The sequence below is a fragment of the Polyodon spathula genome, chromosome 16 (assembly GCF_017654505.1).
Source record: "Polyodon spathula isolate WHYD16114869_AA chromosome 16, ASM1765450v1, whole genome shotgun sequence".
Taxonomy (NCBI): Eukaryota; Metazoa; Chordata; class Actinopteri; order Acipenseriformes; family Polyodontidae; genus Polyodon; species Polyodon spathula.
In genome coordinates, this window is record NC_054549.1 from 19,016,097 (window position 1) to 19,035,169 (window position 19,073).

Genomic DNA, 19,073 nt, shown 5'->3' on the forward strand with positions numbered 1-19,073 from the left:
CACAGTGTTTGTGTGTTTTTAGAGGTCTGTACTATGGGACTGTCATGTGAGTTCAGGAGCTGCTCTTCAGTTCTGCTTGCCTGTCACAGATATATGTAACATAGGCTAGAGCACACAGTGTCATGATAGAGGTAAGAGCCAGCGCCATCTAGTGATCTGCCCCTTTTTAATCTGTTAAATACACTGCTGTGCACTAGGTGGCGCTGGTGCTTGCTAATATAAAGACACTTTGGCTGATCTACCCTACATTACACATGTCTAAGGCAGGTCACTAGAACTGAAGAGCAGCTCCTCAGCTCTTCGTTATTAAAACATAAACATATACAAATATTGGAGTGTATGCATTAAGGGCCACTCAGAATGGCAACATTATTAAAATGTTTAAGATTGTTGTTGCTTTCAATGGCTTTGTATTGAATGCACCACATTCAGTTTATTTACTGTTATAATGTCCGGTGGGATTTTAGAAAAACAGTTAACAGTGCAAACAGTGGGTTAGCAGCGTGTTGTAAAAGAGACTTTAACTTAGTGCTACTCTGTTACACTCCACTGGTTCAAAAGAAACATTTATTTAAGCTACTAATGACTTTGTAATGCATCTCGAAATCCAGTGCAGAAACCAGCAGCTAAATAAAACATGCCTCTACTACAGCAGTAGTGCAGTAACATCCATTACTGTCGGCAGAGCCCTAGCATGACGCTCCCTTGAGGGTAAAACCAATCCTGCTTTCAGGGGCACCTTCAGGCAACCTGCAGCTGCTTTTTCACTGTTTACATGCATGAGGCTGTTCGGCCCATCAAGGCGCGTCCCTCCTTAGCACACCTGCTTTCCTACTTTCCGGTCTAACTTCTTTTTACTTTCATTGGTGCCCTCCCGTCTAAATCTGCTTAACATTATCTACACCATTTAGAATTTTATAAACCTTAATGAAATGCCTTCTTGCCTGGCCGGAGAGATTTCATTCTTTTAGTATAGTTGCCCTTCTCTAGTGTGATAATGTATTTTTTGTGGTGAGGTCACAAATTGTTTGTTACATGATTACGCAGCACGTACTGACATAAACCTGCCTACAGCTTTAAATCCACATGTTGTGTTTTTTCTGTTTATGGCTTGTGGTGTTTAGATAAAAAGAATGGTTAAATGGCTAATAAATCATTCATTCTGGTGCAGACTTGAGGTGAATATACATTTTATATAGTAAATGAGCCACGACAATTGGTCTGCATGTGCATAAAACCGCTACTGTCTGCAAATGAGTCCTAATATTTTAACCTTACATTCTTAAACCCAGTGAACATGTTAATTCAATAGAAAGACAGATAAATAAAATAAGAAAATGCATCAATAAGTTATAAAACAGTTAATTTAATATTACAGGCACCGTGTTTTAGCGGTTGCCTGTGACGATGGCTCCAGTTGGATTTGTAGCTAGACTGGAGTGTTTACGCTTCAACCTGTGAAGCTTCGAATTGTTGTTATTCTTACTGTACGGTAGTCAGAGATTGGATAATATTTGTTGGGTTGTTTTTCTTGCGTACAGTTTCCTAGTAACTGAAGACATTGTATTGTGGGAGATTAAGTTGTCAGTGGAAGTTTCAGGGGGGGCAGACAAGCTATGCAATAAAATTGCTATGCATATTTTTACGCATTCAGTTTTAATTTAGTGAGCATTTCAGATTTTTTAATGTGTAAAAACGGCAGGTTCGTAGCTTATCTGGACCACTGTGTCAATTTAATGCATTATATAAAGTGAACTTCTCTAGTTTCCACACAGGGCACAGGGCAGTGTGAACCAGAAACCTGCACAGCACAAGCTAGAGACTCAGCCACTGTGCAGAGCCTGGCTCGTCTAGAGACTCAGCCACTGTGCAGAGCTGGGCTCGTCTAGAGACTCAGCCACTGTGCAGAGCTGGGCTCGTCTAGAGACTCAGCCACTGTGCAGAGCTGGGCTCGTCTAGAGACTCAGCCACTGTGCAAAGCTGGGCTAGTCTGCATGCATGGTTATAGAGACAGAGGACAGACTCTGTAACAGCAGGGCATCATCACACAACACTAAGTAAAGATACCAAGCTCCATCACAACAATGAAGAACAATACCAAGCTCCTTCACAACTCTAAGGAACGATACCAAGCTCCATCACAACACTGAGGAACAATACCAAGCTCCATCACAAGTCGGTTTAGCTATAAATTCAATTCAGATTTAAACCCTTACTGTTGCCATACTATATTCTTATTTGAATGTCTGATTCCGTATGAAAGTGCCTCTTCACTGTGTCAAACAGGCTTATCTTGTGTTTGCATGAGGCAGGTTTTACACACCCGATAGCTTTTTCAAACAGTAGTCTTGGTTATGTAGCTTTTAATCTTCCAGATCGTGATGGTGCAATATGGGTCCTGTTCTCCTGGGTGGGGTTGGTGAGTGAGGGTGTCTGCATTTGACAGCTCTGTATCAATAACCATCTAGTAACCATGGTGACAAAGTGTGTGCACATTGATTTACACTCGAACTGAGATTCAACTTCCTGCATCTATCAGGAATGGTAAACATCTTATAATACAGCCACTGATCAGTGTAAGTGTGGTCTGAAATCCATGGTGACTTACAGGGGTAGATCGACAGGACTGTTGCATCTAAAAAGCCAAGAATCAACCCTCCCCCTTTCGTTTTAAACTGTCTCCTGATCCAACTCAAATATTGGGTTTAATTTTTTTCTAAGTTGCTTTGACTGTAAGTTCAGAAACTGCTCATCAGTTCTAGAAGCCTGCCATAGATAGATGTAATGTAGCCTAGATCTATTAATATTAGCAAGCGTCAGCACATGGATAGATGTAATGTAGGCTAGATCAGTTAATATTAACAAGTGCCAGCACATGGATAGATGTAATGTAGGCTAGATCAGTTAATATTAACAAGTTCCAGCACATGGATAGATATAATGTAGGCTAGATCAATTAATATTAGCAAGCGCCAGCATCTAGCAGTGCACAGCTACATATAAAAACACCTAGCAGGGTAATGTGTGTGTGTGTGGTGGACAAAGAGAACTGAAGAGCAGTTCCTGAATGGAACGCACTCTAACAGACTTATCAAACACACACTGACACATAAATACACACACACACACACTGACACATACATACACACTGACACATACATACACACTGACACATACATACACACACACACACACTGACACACACATACACACTGACACATACATACACACTGACACATACATACACACTGACACATACATGCACACTTTTAATAATTGCAATAATAACAACTTACAATGATTTTAAACATAATAAAAAGGTAGATGCAGGGAGATACAGGGAGATGCAGCTTTTACATTCCACAACTTTAACTTGCACAACATATTAAACATGTATGCAGCAGACTGTATCTCTGGTGCTTCTGCTTGAACTCCAGCACTGTGTTCTCTGTAGGAAATAAAACACTGATCTGACCATTCCAGCCTTTTAACCTCCGATCTTTAGCCTGCCCTTTCCTGACCCCTGAACCTTCAGTGGTTTGTGTCGCCTGTGACCTCCCAGTGACCTCCCAGTCATATCTAATAGCCTGGAGGTAATGTTCCAGCATTCTCTTCAATTAGTGCAGCTCCCACCTCTTAGTGGAGCGTGAACACCTCCCGACGCTGCAGAAGCAGAGACACTGGAGCGCTCCTCACAAGGGACAGCCTTCTCGGTAACATCACAATTCACATGGGGTTCATGGGTGCTCTTTGTTGCTGGTTTTATTTTAGTTCCTACTAATTAAGAAAGCAGCTTATTCTGTTTAAAAGTAATGTATTCATTTTATATGCACACATATTTAGATTATTGTTACTTCTTCTATTCCTTGCTAATGCTTTGCGTGGCTTTCTTACTAAACTACTATTAAATGGTACTCTTATGTAGGGGCCTTTTAAGAGAGGCCACATCAGTGCATTTTAAAAGAGCAGCAAAGAGCTGGAAAATAATCTTCTATGCCATGTTCCTACAGGGGACACAGCTCTGATTTAGCCTGTATGCTAGTGTTCAATTTTAGACTGAGTTGCCCCTACTTGCAACAACCAAAGAATGGCCTTCCCTGGAACATCTCTTCCCGGGTTTCAGTCTGACAGACAGCTGGTCACTATGAGTTCACAGTCAAATTAAGAGCTGTCCTCCCGGCGGTACATAACCTTCAACATACTTGCAGTGAAAAATACAGAGGATATCAAACAATAACGGATTGTTTTATTTGAATCCACTTGAATTAACACTTTAGAGCTATATATAAATACTGCTGCACTGCAGGAATTTCTGGACAGCTATGCAAAGCATTTTTGCCATTATCTTAATGAATGTATTCTTCTTGTTTTGTAAAGATTCACTTTGTATATAATTTACTGTGTCAATTATCAAAACAGTTTGGAGCACCCTGTACCTCCAAGAGACAAAATATGTCTTCTCTCCAAGAGCCTCTGGTACACCACAGTGGCGTAGCCAGTATTTCGTTTCGGGGGTGGATGGAACTTTTTTGATGATGGATAATAACACTGGCATAGCAAGGATTTTGTCCCGAGGGAGGTGTGTACTGGCAGTTAATCACCTGGATTTTCCCCCCTGGGGGGGTGGGGGTGTTGAATGATTGCCAGGATTTTGTTTGGGGAGGAGGGAGGATTCTGTTGTTGGATCGAGATGTTTTATTGTCCCATGTAGTTGAACAATTCTTTTGGGGGGGGGGGGTTCAAACCAGAGGTGTAGCCAGGATTTTGTTTCGGGGCTGGATGGAGATTTTTTGATGATGGACAATAACAGTGTCGTTGCAAGGATTTCGTGCAGGGGGTGGGAGTTGTTGGTGGTGAATCGCCTGCTTGAATAATTATTTCTGGGGGGGTTCAAACCCCTAAAACCACCCCCCGAGCTATGCCACTGGTACACCAGAGTGTAACCATGTAACCAGTCCCCTTGTAACACTGCAGTGGATGTAAGAAACAACATCAGTAACAAATACTGTACAAAACAAATGCAATACTTCTTAAATCCACTAGGGGCAGAGAATGGCATGGGGGCAGGTTAATGGTGTGCCAGATGTAATTGGAAGGGAGACATGAATCTGAGTGCTTTACTGAGTGCTTTAAAAAGTCATCAGGATTAGACTAAAAAAGAAAACAAGGACACATTAGTTAAGATAACTCTGATGTTTCATTTCCATACCAATTTGCTCTTTAAGTGTGACTTTATGGTCAGAGACTGTGATGACAAAGCTCTCTGCTGTATAACCTGTAAGATTGGCAACCATTTAACCAGCACACAATATCTTAGAGCTTTAGAAAGCAGAGAACAAAGCCTGCTTCCGATGGTTCTTTGCTACATTATGCAACGTTGCTATTCTAAATGGAAAGCTTGTCTTTGTTACAGCACTTTGTAAGGAGGACCGGATTAGCGTCCACACATCGCATGAGATTGAGAGGAGTTGCTAAATTCAATTCAAACCACAAGTTTTATTCCACAAGCACTGCATTTTCCTACAATCCTTTAGATCAAGGCAGCCCCACTAGCAAGGAACTCAAAGTGCCTCTGTTTACTGGACTTTAGCACTGCAAGAGTCCTTTCTTAGTGGTTTCAATGAAAGACTTTCCAACAGGAGAAAAAAGGCTGGTTCAATTAAGAAAACTAGGGCATGAAATTCAAAGGTCACCTTGAAAACTCAAGCTATGAAGACTGTGGCTTCAAGTGTCATTTAATTCCTTTTTTGCCTGTTTTCTTACTGTTTGATAGTGACGACAGTCATTCTGAAGGGGTCTGGGTTCTGTTATCATTTGATCGCTGAGACTGAACAGCCTTCCTCATTCCATTCAAATCATGTGATAATGTGACCTTTCAACTCTGCCTGCCCCGTCTACTCTATATTAAATACACAGAGAGTATGGGGTTGGTGGAAATGAAAGGTCACATTTCAAACGATTTGACTGGAAAGAGGAAAGCTATTGTGTCCTGGCACTAAGGATTCTCTGGACAGACTCGAAGCAGCTCAAAGCAGGTACAGGCTGAGTCACAGTGTGACAGCAACAGAACCCAGAACCACTCAGAATGATTGAAAACATTCTAAAATATTCAGGGAAATTTAAAAAAGCTACTTGAAGCCACTTACTCTTTGGAGTTAATGATTTCTTTCTATGAACTTTAACATTAAGAAATGTGAAGTACTTCATATTGGGTATAATAATCACACTGTATGTAGAAAATGAACAAGGTGGAAACAGGGAATGAAGAGACTTTGAAAAGGATTGCAGGGTTACAGTGGACTCATCATTACAAGTAATCCCCCAATGTGGGGAAGCAATTCAAAAATATGTTACAGTGTTAGGCTATATTGCAAAAAGGGTGGAATATCAGTCTGGGGAGGTTATATAAGAGTATACAAGGGTATAGAATATTGTGCCCAGTTTTAGTCACCTCATTACAAAATTATTGAGAAAAAGAGGGCACACATGGTAACTAAGTTTCGAACAGAAGGTAGGAAGCACTTTTTTACACAGTTATAAATGCATGAAATAGATTAGCAGGTGAAGCTCTAAAAGTCTGGATTGTGTACTTATTCAATTAGATCCCCTAGTAGGAGTAACGATGAGCTCACACTGGAGGAGCCGTGATGGGCCAAGCGGCCTCTTCTCCTGCCCAAACTGTCCTTATGTTTTTATGTTCTATCTGTGGGCATCTCACTCTGGTTAATATAAGCAGAGGTGATGCTAAGTGTGCAAAACTGTAAGAGTGACATCCAGTACAGACAGAGACAGCAGCCTCCGTATATCACCATGACAACAGGACCTGTCCAGCTGCTCCTCCACACTGGACAATGCAGGGGTATAATAATATGGCAGCTTACCATGTGGTAATTGATCATTTCCTGAAGGCTCTCTCCACACTTCTCTAGACATTCCTGAAATGAAACAAATAATTAAATCAGATTCAAATAGGGAATTACAGGAAAGACAGGTGGTAAATACTTATGCCTCAGACGTATCTCTCTGGTGTTATGCATCCCAGCTATTCTATCAAAACCAAGCTACTGGCCATAGCATTACATAGTCAGTAGTCTCTGATATCATTTCACTATCTTCTTCTGGTGTTTGCATTCACTCTAAGTGGTCCTGGGTTCTGCTGCTCCTCTATTAAGGTAGTAATTGGTGCTGGCAGAGTTGAAAGGTCACACTGTCAAGAGATTTGAATGGAATGAAAATGTTTGTTCAGTCCCGTCCTCTAAGTAACTCCAATCCAAGTAAAGGCAGATTTAGAGAGAATTTAGAGAACTTAATATTGGATTAACAGAGCCCAGAACCACTCAAAGATCACAAACATCACAAAACAGACAGGAAAACGTAAAGACATCTGCAGCATTTTAGCATCTAATGAAGCCAATTTAATACAAAAACATTCACTGCTCTAGTCTAAATAAATAACAACATTTAAAATCCACATTCCAGGCATTTTGGTTTGACTGCAGATTTAAGAATAAAACTCAAATGGAGATGAGCTTTGCAGAAGGTTTGCTAAGCCCAGGTGGTTTGGAGCTGTAAGTAATTGTGAAATGAGTGGGCAGTGGGAATGAAGCACCATGCTGGAAGCTAAACCACAGAGCTCAGTTAGAGGAATGAAATCTATTGCTAAATTAGGAAGCTAAATTACAAATAAGTTAGCTTATCACTGCTGAGCAACAAGACATGCAATAAGTTAGCTTATCTCTGCTGGGTGACGAGGCATACAATACTTTGGGGGGTAAATCAGAACTCTGTAGCAGCATGGGAGTTTATGTCTGTGTGTTGTCCATTTCAGAATCAATGCTGTCAAATCTTGATTGCTTACCAAATTGCAATGTTTAAAGACTTGTCTGTCTCGCCACCCAACGGTTTAGGTGCCCCATTTAGCAAAGAAAAGTGCAAATACATTACCTGAAAGGAATACAACCTTTTCAATGATATAAAAAATACAATCAAACTAGGAGCAGGTCAAATATTGCTATTTTACAATCAAACAGGCTTTTTTTTTTTTTACTAAGAAAAGGTTTCTAAGAAGATAATAATAATAATAATAATAAATAATAATAATAATAATAATAATAATAATAAAACAGTAACTACTTTCTTCTCTGACTCCAAAACCAAGCAAATTATTTAGCTAGGTAAGAAATGAGCTCCTATTTTAATATTTTTTGAAAATAATCCTACATTTTTCTTCTTACAGGCATTTTTTTTTTTTTTTTGGCAGATTTTGTCACATTGTACTCACCGAAATCATGGCATCCTTTTTGCATTGCTGTGACAGGTCTCGGATGCCGTTCACAAACAATTTGTTGGCACTGATGTAGGCCTTTCCAGCTTCTATCATCCCACTGCAAAGTTTCACCAGCTTCAGAGGAAAAGAGACAAAAAGAGGACATCATGAACCAGCTCCAAAACTAGTGATATAGGACACCATGAACCAGCTCCAAAACAGAGAGGGAAAGACATCATGAACCAGCTCCAAAACAGAGAGGGAAAGACATCATGGACCAGCTCCAAAACAGAGAGGGAAAGACATCATGAACCAGCTCCAAAACAGAGAGGGAAAGACATCATGGACCAGCTCCAAAACAGACACTCAACAATAAACAGCACCCATTTTAACAGCAGGGTCTAAATCAAAAGTATTACAGCTGTAGTCCAGGCCCACACAATCTGTTATTTGTCACATTCTGGTGACTTTTTAAAACTTTTCAATGTCTATCCTCCAAGCACAGCTGGTGCACCATTAACCTGTCCACCTGCAGCACTCTAGTGGATGTAAGAATAATGGGTTTTCTGCAATGTTTCTAATTTAGCTGAAAAAATGGTAGCTGCCCAAATTGGTTGTTTATTCCAAGTTTAATATTTTGTACAATATACACACAATGATCAACTGAAAACTAAAAACTGTAGACCCAAGTAAAATTGAATCATCACACTAACTGAAAGATCAAATGATGCCGTCTTATAAGCGAATGTGTGTATATGTTGGGAATGCACCTTTTTAACACTGCTTTATTGTAAACAATTAATTAAACATCAATAAGAGACAGGGGTAAGTGGTCTAGTCAATACTGATGATGTAATGACATTGGAGGCCAGGGTTCAATTCTCACTCACTAACTCTAGATTGAGGACACTGCTTACAATGGAGCCCTATGACCCCAACCTCTAACGCTTATTAGTTGTAATAGCATTTTACATTTGTTGTGTGCTCCTGGATTGTTAGCAATAAAACTTGGATAAGTGGTTTGCGCTGGGGCTGTGCTAATAATGAGTATCCACATAGCTGTTTGAGTTGAGGTAGATAACGACACCTTTGTCTGCTCACTTAGCCCTGCTGTCTCTGCTCCAGATCACCACGGTGTGAATGTGCTGACAAAGCCTTGCAAGATGATCCAGATCACCATGATGTGAATGTGCTGACGAAGCCTTGCAATGATCCAGATCATCATGATGTGAATGTGCTGACGAAGCCTTTCAAGATGATCCAGTGTCCTCATGATGTGAATGTGCTGACGAAACCTTTCAAGATGATCCAGTGTCCTCATGATGTGAATGTGCTGACGAAACCTTTCAAGATGATCCAGTTTCCTCATGATGTGAATGTGCTGACGAAACCTTTCAAGAAGATCCAGATCCTCATTATGTGAATGTGCTGACAAAGCCTGTGGCAGAGCAGAGCTCTGCCCTTTATAAATTGGCAGGGATGGGGTTAAATTCCCCTACCTGCCTGGGTTTATTGTGTTCAGGTGGCTGGGGTTGATTAGAGTAATTAACGATCAATCAGTACCCAGCCACCTGACATAAAATGAGGCCTCAGCTTCCCATTAGGGGGAGGAGGGAGCTGAGGAAGCAAGCAGACGGTTGTGCTTGTTGTTTTTGGTTTTGTGTTTTTTTTTTTTTTTAATTTTCTAATCCAGTGAAGGCATCGCCCAGCCTGGAAACCTTTATTTTTGCTTTGTGTTTTGTTATTTGTGTTTAAATATCTTTGTTTTCGCCCTTGTGCCCTTTTATTTTGTGTTTATTAATAATAAAAGTATTATTTTTTTTTGAACTGCAGTCTGTCTCTGGGCCTCTATCCACTCGCCAGCCTGTCACAAAGCCTTTCAAGATGATCCAGATCATGATGTAAATGCACTGACAAAGCCTTGCAAGATGATCCAGACCATCATGATGTGAATGCACTGACAAAGCCTTGCAAGATGATCTGGCATTTGTTTTATATGTAAACAGTATGGTGCAGTCCTAAGCAAAGACAAATGTTATACAATGTAATGTTTAGTTTAACTTCAATCATTTGCTCTAGAGAACATTTTCATACTGTTAAATCAGCACACATCGCATTAATCCTACATGCAGAGGAAATTGAGCCGCACAAAGTAATGCGTGATGAGTTGTAGGTTTAATATGTATGGACATGACATCATCTCTCAAATGTTTCCCAGTCAGCTCCACATGTTCTGCAGGGATGGTATTGATATGTGCTGGATCTTTTATCTTCTGATCATGATTCATTCTCAGATAACTATCAAACCAAAACCATTCGCTAAGACTTATCACACAGAAACTTGCAGACCAATTTTGCATTCCAGAATAAGTCTAGAGAACATATACTTAGTAAGCAAGGTACAGGGAGAAAAGTGGGCAGCAAAGCTTCCATCCAAGTTGTCCTGTTTGCAAATTTCTTCTTGCTGTTACTGGAGTTGCTTGTAACATTACAGAAAGTGCTCCTAAGTGTGAAATTAAATGAAAATGCATTTGCCTGTAAATAAATCAATAATGAGTTTCTCAAGAGTCTGTAATATGGAAAAATCTAGATATAGCATTATAAATGACTTCCTATTGAATCTATATTGAATCTGAAGTTCTACTACTAGTAAACCCATCTCTCCATTTAGTCCTTGATTGAATAGAGGTATTCCATTGTATAAATGCAAGGTGATTGAATAGAGGTATTCCATTGTATAAATGTAAGGTGATTGAATAGAGGTATTCCACTGTATAAGTGCAAGGTGACTGAATAGAGGTATTCAGTTATATAAATGCAAATTGATGATGGTTTGAAAACTTGACATACCCTGACTGAAACCATCAGCTCCCAAAGAAAGCTGTAACTGGAACGAGAACAGAGCCCCTCTGTGTTCTTGAGGCTCTGTGCTATAGAACAGAGCCCCTCTGTGTTCTCGAGGCTCTGTGCTCTTGAGGCTCTGTGCTATAGAACGGAGCCTCTCTGTGTTCTTGAGGCTCTGTGCTATAGAACGGAGCCTCTCTGTGTTCTTGAGGCTCTGTGCTATAGAACAGAGCCCCTCTGTGTTCTTGAGGCTCTGTGCTATAGAACGGAGCCCCTCTGTGTTCTTGAGGCTCTGTGCTATAGAACGGAGCCCCTCTGTGTTCTTGAGGCTCTGTGCTATAGAACGGAGCCCTTCTGTGTTCTTGAGGCTCTGTGCTATAGAACGGAGCCCTTCTGTGTTCTTGAGGCTCTGTGCTATAGGACGGAGCCCCTCTGTGCTCTTGAGGCTCTGTGCTATAAATAGAGCCCCTCTGTGTTCTTGAGCCTCTGTGTTTGAGAACGAAGCCCCTCTATGTTCTTGAGCCTCTGTTAGAGAATAGAACCCCTTTGTGTTCTTGAGGTTCTGTGTTAGAGAACGGAGCCCCTCTGTTTTCTTGAGGATTTGTGTTAGAGAACGGAGTTCCTGTGTTTGTGGACACACCCAGCACTAATTTCTGTCTCCTGACCGACTGCCCTCAATTGAAATTAATTTAGTTTTCCAGTAGGGCTGACATTCTTTTAGCTGCTAAAATGAATGACGGCCGACCTTTCTACCCACGTAACCTCCGCCCCCTCCCCTCCACACACACAGTCTGGCAATGTGCCAAACACTCACGGGACATCAATCAGGGAGAGAGATTGAAATGGAAAGCCCAGCTGTTCCAAGTCAGGGAAAACAGCTGTGAGCAGGAAAAGCAGGAGTGAAATGAAAAGCCTCAGGTTTGATGGGAATATTATGATTGTTTGCTACACATGGAGATCACATCCACCCAACAGAAAGAATTCATATAGTGAAACATGACACCTCACAGTGGGACAGTTCATGGAAAAGCACACATTTGTTCCTTCTTGTTTTGGATAATATTACAATTAAGCAACAGTGTATCATTTCACCTGAGTGCAGGAGCTGCACTTCAGTTCTTTCACAGATATATGTAACACAAGATAGATCATACAAAGTTAGAGTTAGTGATCTACCCTGTGAATCAGGTTTCCATGTTTTTTTATGGCAATGCACTGCTGTGCACTACATTGTGCTTGTCCTTATTAATATAAAGACCCTTAGAGATCCAGGTAGATCCAGCCTGCATTACACATGCAACTGAAACTGAATGCATGGACAATGCAGAGAATTATTCTGCACAGCTCTGCAAGTGTCTTTCAAGCCTGATCTGAACATGGGCTACAGATTGCCAATTGTGCCACATTGTGTAGCAGTTTTGAGATGTTGCATTGTGAGGTATCTTGCTGTGCCACATAGTTCCACTGAAAACCAACTGAAACTGACTTCCCTGGTATATAGTGTTGAATTGTGTGGTGGTTTTTGAGATATGTTGTGCTACTTAGCTCCCCTCCCTCTTAACTTTGTAATCGTTCATTCTGGCACATGCACATTAGGCAGTTTCAGGTCCTTGCTTTTACCTTCAAAGGACATGGTTCATTTAAAGTAATCTTCTGCAAATGGAACGATGACATCATCAATGCATTACACTGCAGCAGCACAAGCAGCTGGTGAGCTCATCTGACACAAGAGGTGAGCGTGAGTGCAAATACATGATTGAATTTCATTTAGCTGAACACAAAACTGGTGCTTCTTTATATACCCTACAATCCCCATTGCACTCAGTGGATCATCCAGAACTATTAAACACTCTATAGGACCGAATGTAGAAACACTGAAAGAAACCAAAATCCAGCGACTAACATTTCGACTACAATTTTACATTGCAAAACACTTCTTGTTAAAACTTTCACTAAAACTTTTTTTTGGTTTGTTTGTTTTTAAACGCAGTATATAAACAACACCTATGCAATGTTTAGTTAAACATATGACCCCTTTTTAATTGTGCTATCAGTTTTGCAATGCCTGTTTACTAACTGCTAAAGTTCTGTATATTACACAATAAAACAATATTACAGTTATCAATAAAATGTATGGGGTCTAATTTAGAATGTCTTGAAAGTAACACACAGAAAAGGATTTAGAGCCACATACTGTATAGTCGTTTACTGTACAGATTAATGTTTTCTTTGTTGTGGATTATTGCCCCCTTGTGGTAGCATCAGTACAAGTGTGTTCTAGACAGTTCTTTAACTTGTAGTGATGCTGCCCCTCTGGACAGGCTCTGCTCATTCCTCATTAGCAGAATACAAGTGTTTTCATCACATTCCAGGCAGTATTACTCACTTGGCTGCTATGGTAAACATTTACTGCACCGTATCCTCCAGAGGTTCAATATATAAATGCTTTAGTGAATTACACAGCCCCAGCTATTCCATGACTTTATTACATGACTGAGGCAATCAGCACAATATTAAATAGATTCTGCTTAATTAGTGTAAATGACTGTCTCAACAGCACATTACCAGCTGTTTCCAGTAATTAAACAACAGGGTTCCTGTAAAATACAACACCTTGAGGATTGACAATGCAATTGTGTACAGAGGTCTTAGATAGACAGCTATTGTCTATGTATCTACTGTGTTTTTAAGGTATTGGTTTATATTTAAAGTGCTTAAATGTATATTTTAAGCCACATATATCATTCCCTACATGTAATGCTGTAAAATATGTGGCAATGCAGATGTGTGGGTCTTAAATCTTTAAATAAACTGTGAGGGCTCCAATGGCCTTCTTTTCTCAGGTAATGACATCATTTTTTTTAATGATGTGTAATCACACTTTCTGTAATTAGCTTTATATATCCCTTTAATCTTAAATGACATTTATTTTCACACTGCATACCACTTAAAAGCGCCGGTGGTTGATTCGCCTAGGGTAAAATGTTCCTGGAGCAAGTCATGTCCTCATTAGAGCTTGCCGGTAGCATTACACCGATGAATCTGTTCAGAGTGACGTCTCATGCCCAGAAATGTAAATAAAATCCCTTCATTTACTCTTAACATAAATGACAACAGCTAATATCTTCAAGCACCTTCAATCAAGGACAGACTTATCTGAAACTGAAAAACCAATAGACAATACACTTTCTTGTTGACAATTTGCTTTCTTCTTGACAATACACTTTCTTATTGACAATACTCTTAGCTTTCTTATTAACAATGTGCTTTCTTATTAACAATGCAAAGTATTCTTACTGACAATACTCTTCGCTTTCTTATTGACAATGTGCTTTCTTACTGACAATACTCTTCGCTTTCTTATTGACAATGAGCTCTCTTATTGACAATGCGCTTTCTTACTGACAATGTGCTTTCTTATTGACAATACTCTGCACTTTCTTATTGACAATGTGCTTTCTTATGACAATGTGCTTTCTTATTGACAATGTGCTTTCTTATTGACAATACTCTTCACTTTCTTATTAACAATGTGCTTTCTTACTGACAATGCGCTTTCTTACTGACAATGTGCTTTCTTATTGACAATGTACTTTCTTACTGACAAAGTACTTTCTTACTGGCAATGCGCTTTCTTATTATTGACAAATGCTTTCTTATTGACTGCGCTTTCTTATTGACACTCCATTTGTGACCCCTGGTCCTTGTTTCTTTTTTCAGGCTGAAAAAGTCCCTTGGGTCGACACTGTCAATACCTTTTAGAATTGACAATGTGCTTTCTTATTGACAATGTGCTTTCTTATTGACAATGTGCTTTCTTTATTGCTTTCTTATTGAATGCGCTTTCTTATTGACAATGTACTTTCTTACTGACACTTTCTTATTGCGCTTTCTTATTGACAATGTGCTTTCTTATTGACAATGCGCTTTCTTATTGACAATGCACTTTCTTATTGACAATGCCCCTTTCTTATTGACAATACTGATCCTTGTTTCTTTTTTCAGGCTGAAAAAGTCCCTTGGGTCGACACTGTCAATACCTTTTAGAATTTGAATCTTATTTGATAGAATACGATGCTTGCTGACGACTGCTTCTTAAGAAACAATTCGCTTTCTTATTGACAATGTGCTTTCTTATTGACAATACTCCTCGCTTTCTTATTGACAATGTGCTTTCTTATTGACAATGCGCTTTCTTATTGACGATGTACTTTCTTACTGACAATGCGCTTTCTTATTGACAATACTCTTCGCTTTCTTATTAACAACGTGCTTTCTTATTGACAATGCGCTTTCTTATTGACAATGCGCTTTCTTATTGACTTATTGACGATGCGCTTTCTTACTGACAATGTGCTTTCTTATTGATGATGCGCTTTCTTATTGACAATGTGCTTTCTTATTGACAATGTGCTTTCTTATTGACAATGTGCTTTCTTATTGACAATGCGCTTTCTTATTGACAATGCGCTTTCTTATTGACAATGCGCTTTCTTATTGACAATACTCTGCGCTTTCTTATTGACAATGTGCTTTCTTATTGACAATGCACTTTCTTACTGACAATACTCTTCGCTTTCTTATTGTTTTAAGTGTTCTGTTTCTGTTTTCGCCATTATAAGCCTTACATACAGTAGAAAGAATCCACAAGATAAGGTAATCCTGTGAAAAAGACAGGTAAAATGCAATGACAACTCAGTGAAGACTAGAATTTATTGAGAATAAACATGCTGAATGAATTAATGGCAGTCCAAAGGGAGTGATGGGATTATATTGCTGACTGATCTCTGACTGACACTCAACTAGAACAGCCTGCCTGTGGAGAGCATGTGGTTTCTATAAAACGAACCACAAGCACATAAACAAAAAGAGCCCACTAGTTGTGCAAAGTTATACAGCTCTGTTAACTTCTTTGGTGCACTGAATGCTCACAAAAGGTGAAGGAAAATGGAGTGGATACAGTCAGGCAATATCCTAGCAGGCACCATACAAGCAAGTGCACTGAAATCCTGAGCTAACGACCCATGTGACTCTCTCAAGCATACACTGACAACTGAGCCACATTCACTGTGTACAGCTGAAGCATCATGCCCCTAACTTCTAATAACCAGTGCATGCACACACAGGAGGGTCCTCATAATGCAATATTTGCAGAGTCCAGGTTATAAAACCTAGTCCATCAGATTATAGCTAAATGCAATCATCTATAAGAGGCTAGGAGTGTGTGAGCATCTGACGAAGATTGGGTGCAGTTATTGTGTTCGCTGTGTACAGGGATAATGACAGACAGACACATTTAGCACATAAGGGTCCCCATTCATTTTAAATGAGGGCCCTAAAAATGACTTCCTTGGCATATTGACCATGTGGGAAAAGTCCCTACAGTTACAACTGAAAGCATTCAGAGAGAAATGAAACCTAAAGTATTTATTGTGGTTAAACAGGAACAAGGCCATACTGTAGGTTCAATTCTCAGTAAGGGAGAAAGCCCGAAATACTGTACATCTGCATCTTGTAATATACCTCGGAATCAGCCCCCCTGCCCCTTAGAAAGTCTGGGGAATCTTTCTGCAGCAGATGTATTCAGAGCACTATGGAGATGCTAGGGATCTCCAGTTAGCAGATGTATTCAGAGCACTATGGAGATGCAGGGGATCTCCAGTTAGCAGATATATTCAGAGCACTATGGAGATGCAGGGAGTCTCCAGTTAGCAGATGTATTCAGAGCACTATGGAAATGCAGGGGATCTCCAGTTAGCAGATGTATTCAGAGCACTGTGGAGATGCAGGGGATCTCCAGTTAGCCCTGTAACCACAGCAGTTTGTTTTTTTTCTCTTACCTTGTCTAGCTTTGCTTCAATTTCAACCACATCATTTTCCACCTCATCTATGGTGGCCCTGCAAAGAAAAAAAATAAAGGAATTCATATGAAATGTTTAAAAATCCCCACATTTTACCACTGACCTGGTGACAATTTTCTCTTTTGACTTGTGATTTAAAGTCCATGAACGAAATGTTACATTAGAACTGTACTCCAACTCATTCTGATAAATTATCAACTAAATGTAATTAATCTGATTGCCAGCTTAGATGACAGAATTGTTTGTTTCACACTTGCCAGTATCACAGACTTGAGATAACACCAACATCTCTGAAGTATAGCCTTGCTTGTAGCACCCTGAGTAACAGTAAAGCTTCACACAGATACCTATAAAGTGCTCAAAGTAACCATAAGCAACCACTTTACCATTCACTAAGACTGCCACTCACATCATTCACAATCCATTTTCAATATGTGTTGTTTAGGTAGGGATTGGGTGTCAGGGTTCATACAACTGGAAGAGTCATGACTTTATTTGTCAATAATTGACTACCTGTTGCACAAGAACAGGCAGTTCAGTTTACACGACCGGATTTAAAATACGACAGACTAATCATTTAAGAAGCCCATCTTGGGGCTGTAGAATGTAGAACTGAAACAGACGAATCCACCTTACATCCACGTATCTGTTTTGTCCTTATATCCACATATCTGCTTTGGTATTAGTCTGTAGATCTGAACCATGTTAGACCGAATCCTGTTCAGATTAGAGATCTGTTCAGAGTCCTGATCAGAACCTGTACTGTACTAGCAATGCCTCTTCAAGTCTTTGTTTATGTTTTAGATACCTATACAGCAGCATTTCACGCAACATTGTGGTTTTGCCTTGTTTTCAATTCTGCTTAAATGGTGACATTATTAAACAGTGAAACGCTGTGTCATACAGCACATCTGTGGAATTCTGTGATATAATATAATGCTCTAAAATAAACCCAGCCGTGTTTTTACCCCACGTGGGGGGGAGTTGTATTGGTTGATCAAAATCAACCCCCTAGTTTTTATGATTTGATAGTTTCACCACATTGCAGAACAGATCACATCAGGAATGCACTTCACCGGCAGTCTAACTCTGAGCCTCTATTCTCACTTTAAATTTCACACAGATGCTAGGAGAGTGCTCACGCAGTGGGAGGCTCTGATCCTTTGTGAGAGGCTGTGTTTCTAAAAGAACAGCAAACTGTACTTCCTCTAGCAGATGTTATCTGCATGCGAGCAAAAACACTAAAACACACTTAAGGAAACAGAAGTCCTGCAATATGGCCAGTACTTATCAGCACATGTTGACAACTGCATTCAAAATGGGCTTGCACCAGAACGGGCTGGATATTTAACTCATTTCATCCATCAAACACATGGAAATTTGATTCATAGGAGGAAGATGCATGACTTTACATTCTCTATACATTCATGCAAATATGACATTTTAGTGCAATATGGGACATTATGGGCTGATTGCCTCAGTCTGTCTGTCCACTCCTAGCCTCTTCTAAACGTGTCAGATTGCATATGGATATAATCCGATACACCTATATTTTAACCTGTCAGGTACTGTGCACTGAGTACTAACATGAATTATAGGTACTGTGAAAGCACCAAGTGTTGTAATTACACTTTATTTAGCACAAAACAAAGCTGCATTACTGGTACTATAAGCAATAGAAAGTGGACATGGCATGAACAAGCCAAGTCCACACAATGAAATGTACATTCAGAATGGGGGTTGTATGCTGTCACACTGCAGGCATACAGTGTTGGGCACTTAAGGCTTTTACAGTTCCCATTATTAAGCAGCCAGGTTATTCCTGTTGAGCTGTAAGTTAACAAAGAGAACGCTCAACGACAGTAATGTCATCAGTTAAGGAAGAGGAGGCAGGAGGTTGGTTTAACACCTCTGCTTGGTTTTTATTGAGGTTTTCTTTTCACCCCCCCCCCCCCCCCCCCCCCTCCCCCCCCCCCCCCCCCCCCCCCCCCCCCCCCAATCAAATGAATCCAGCAAGCTGTGTTTACGTTCTGATTTGCTCTTATGTGCCACCATGACTCAATTATTGTACGCTCAATAGGAGAGCAAGCAGCTTTATTCTG

At 40.1% G+C, this 19,073-nt stretch overlaps 1 protein-coding gene across 3 annotated transcripts in view; it reads right to left on the reverse strand.

The window, feature by feature from the left end:
* Positions 1-19,073, reverse strand: part of LOC121328823 (arf-GAP with coiled-coil, ANK repeat and PH domain-containing protein 3-like) — a 159,402-nt gene that overhangs the window by 78,363 nt on the left and 61,966 nt on the right. For all 3 annotated transcript variants that reach the window (XM_041273911.1, XM_041273912.1, XM_041273910.1), the window contains exons 2-4: positions 16,951-17,008; positions 8,282-8,401; positions 6,882-6,935 (exon numbers count right to left, since the gene is read on the reverse strand). In XM_041273911.1, coding sequence (XP_041129845.1) covers positions 6,882-6,935; positions 8,282-8,401; positions 16,951-17,008 — 232 coding nt within the window. The remainder of the gene's footprint in view (positions 1-6,881; positions 6,936-8,281; positions 8,402-16,950; positions 17,009-19,073) is intronic.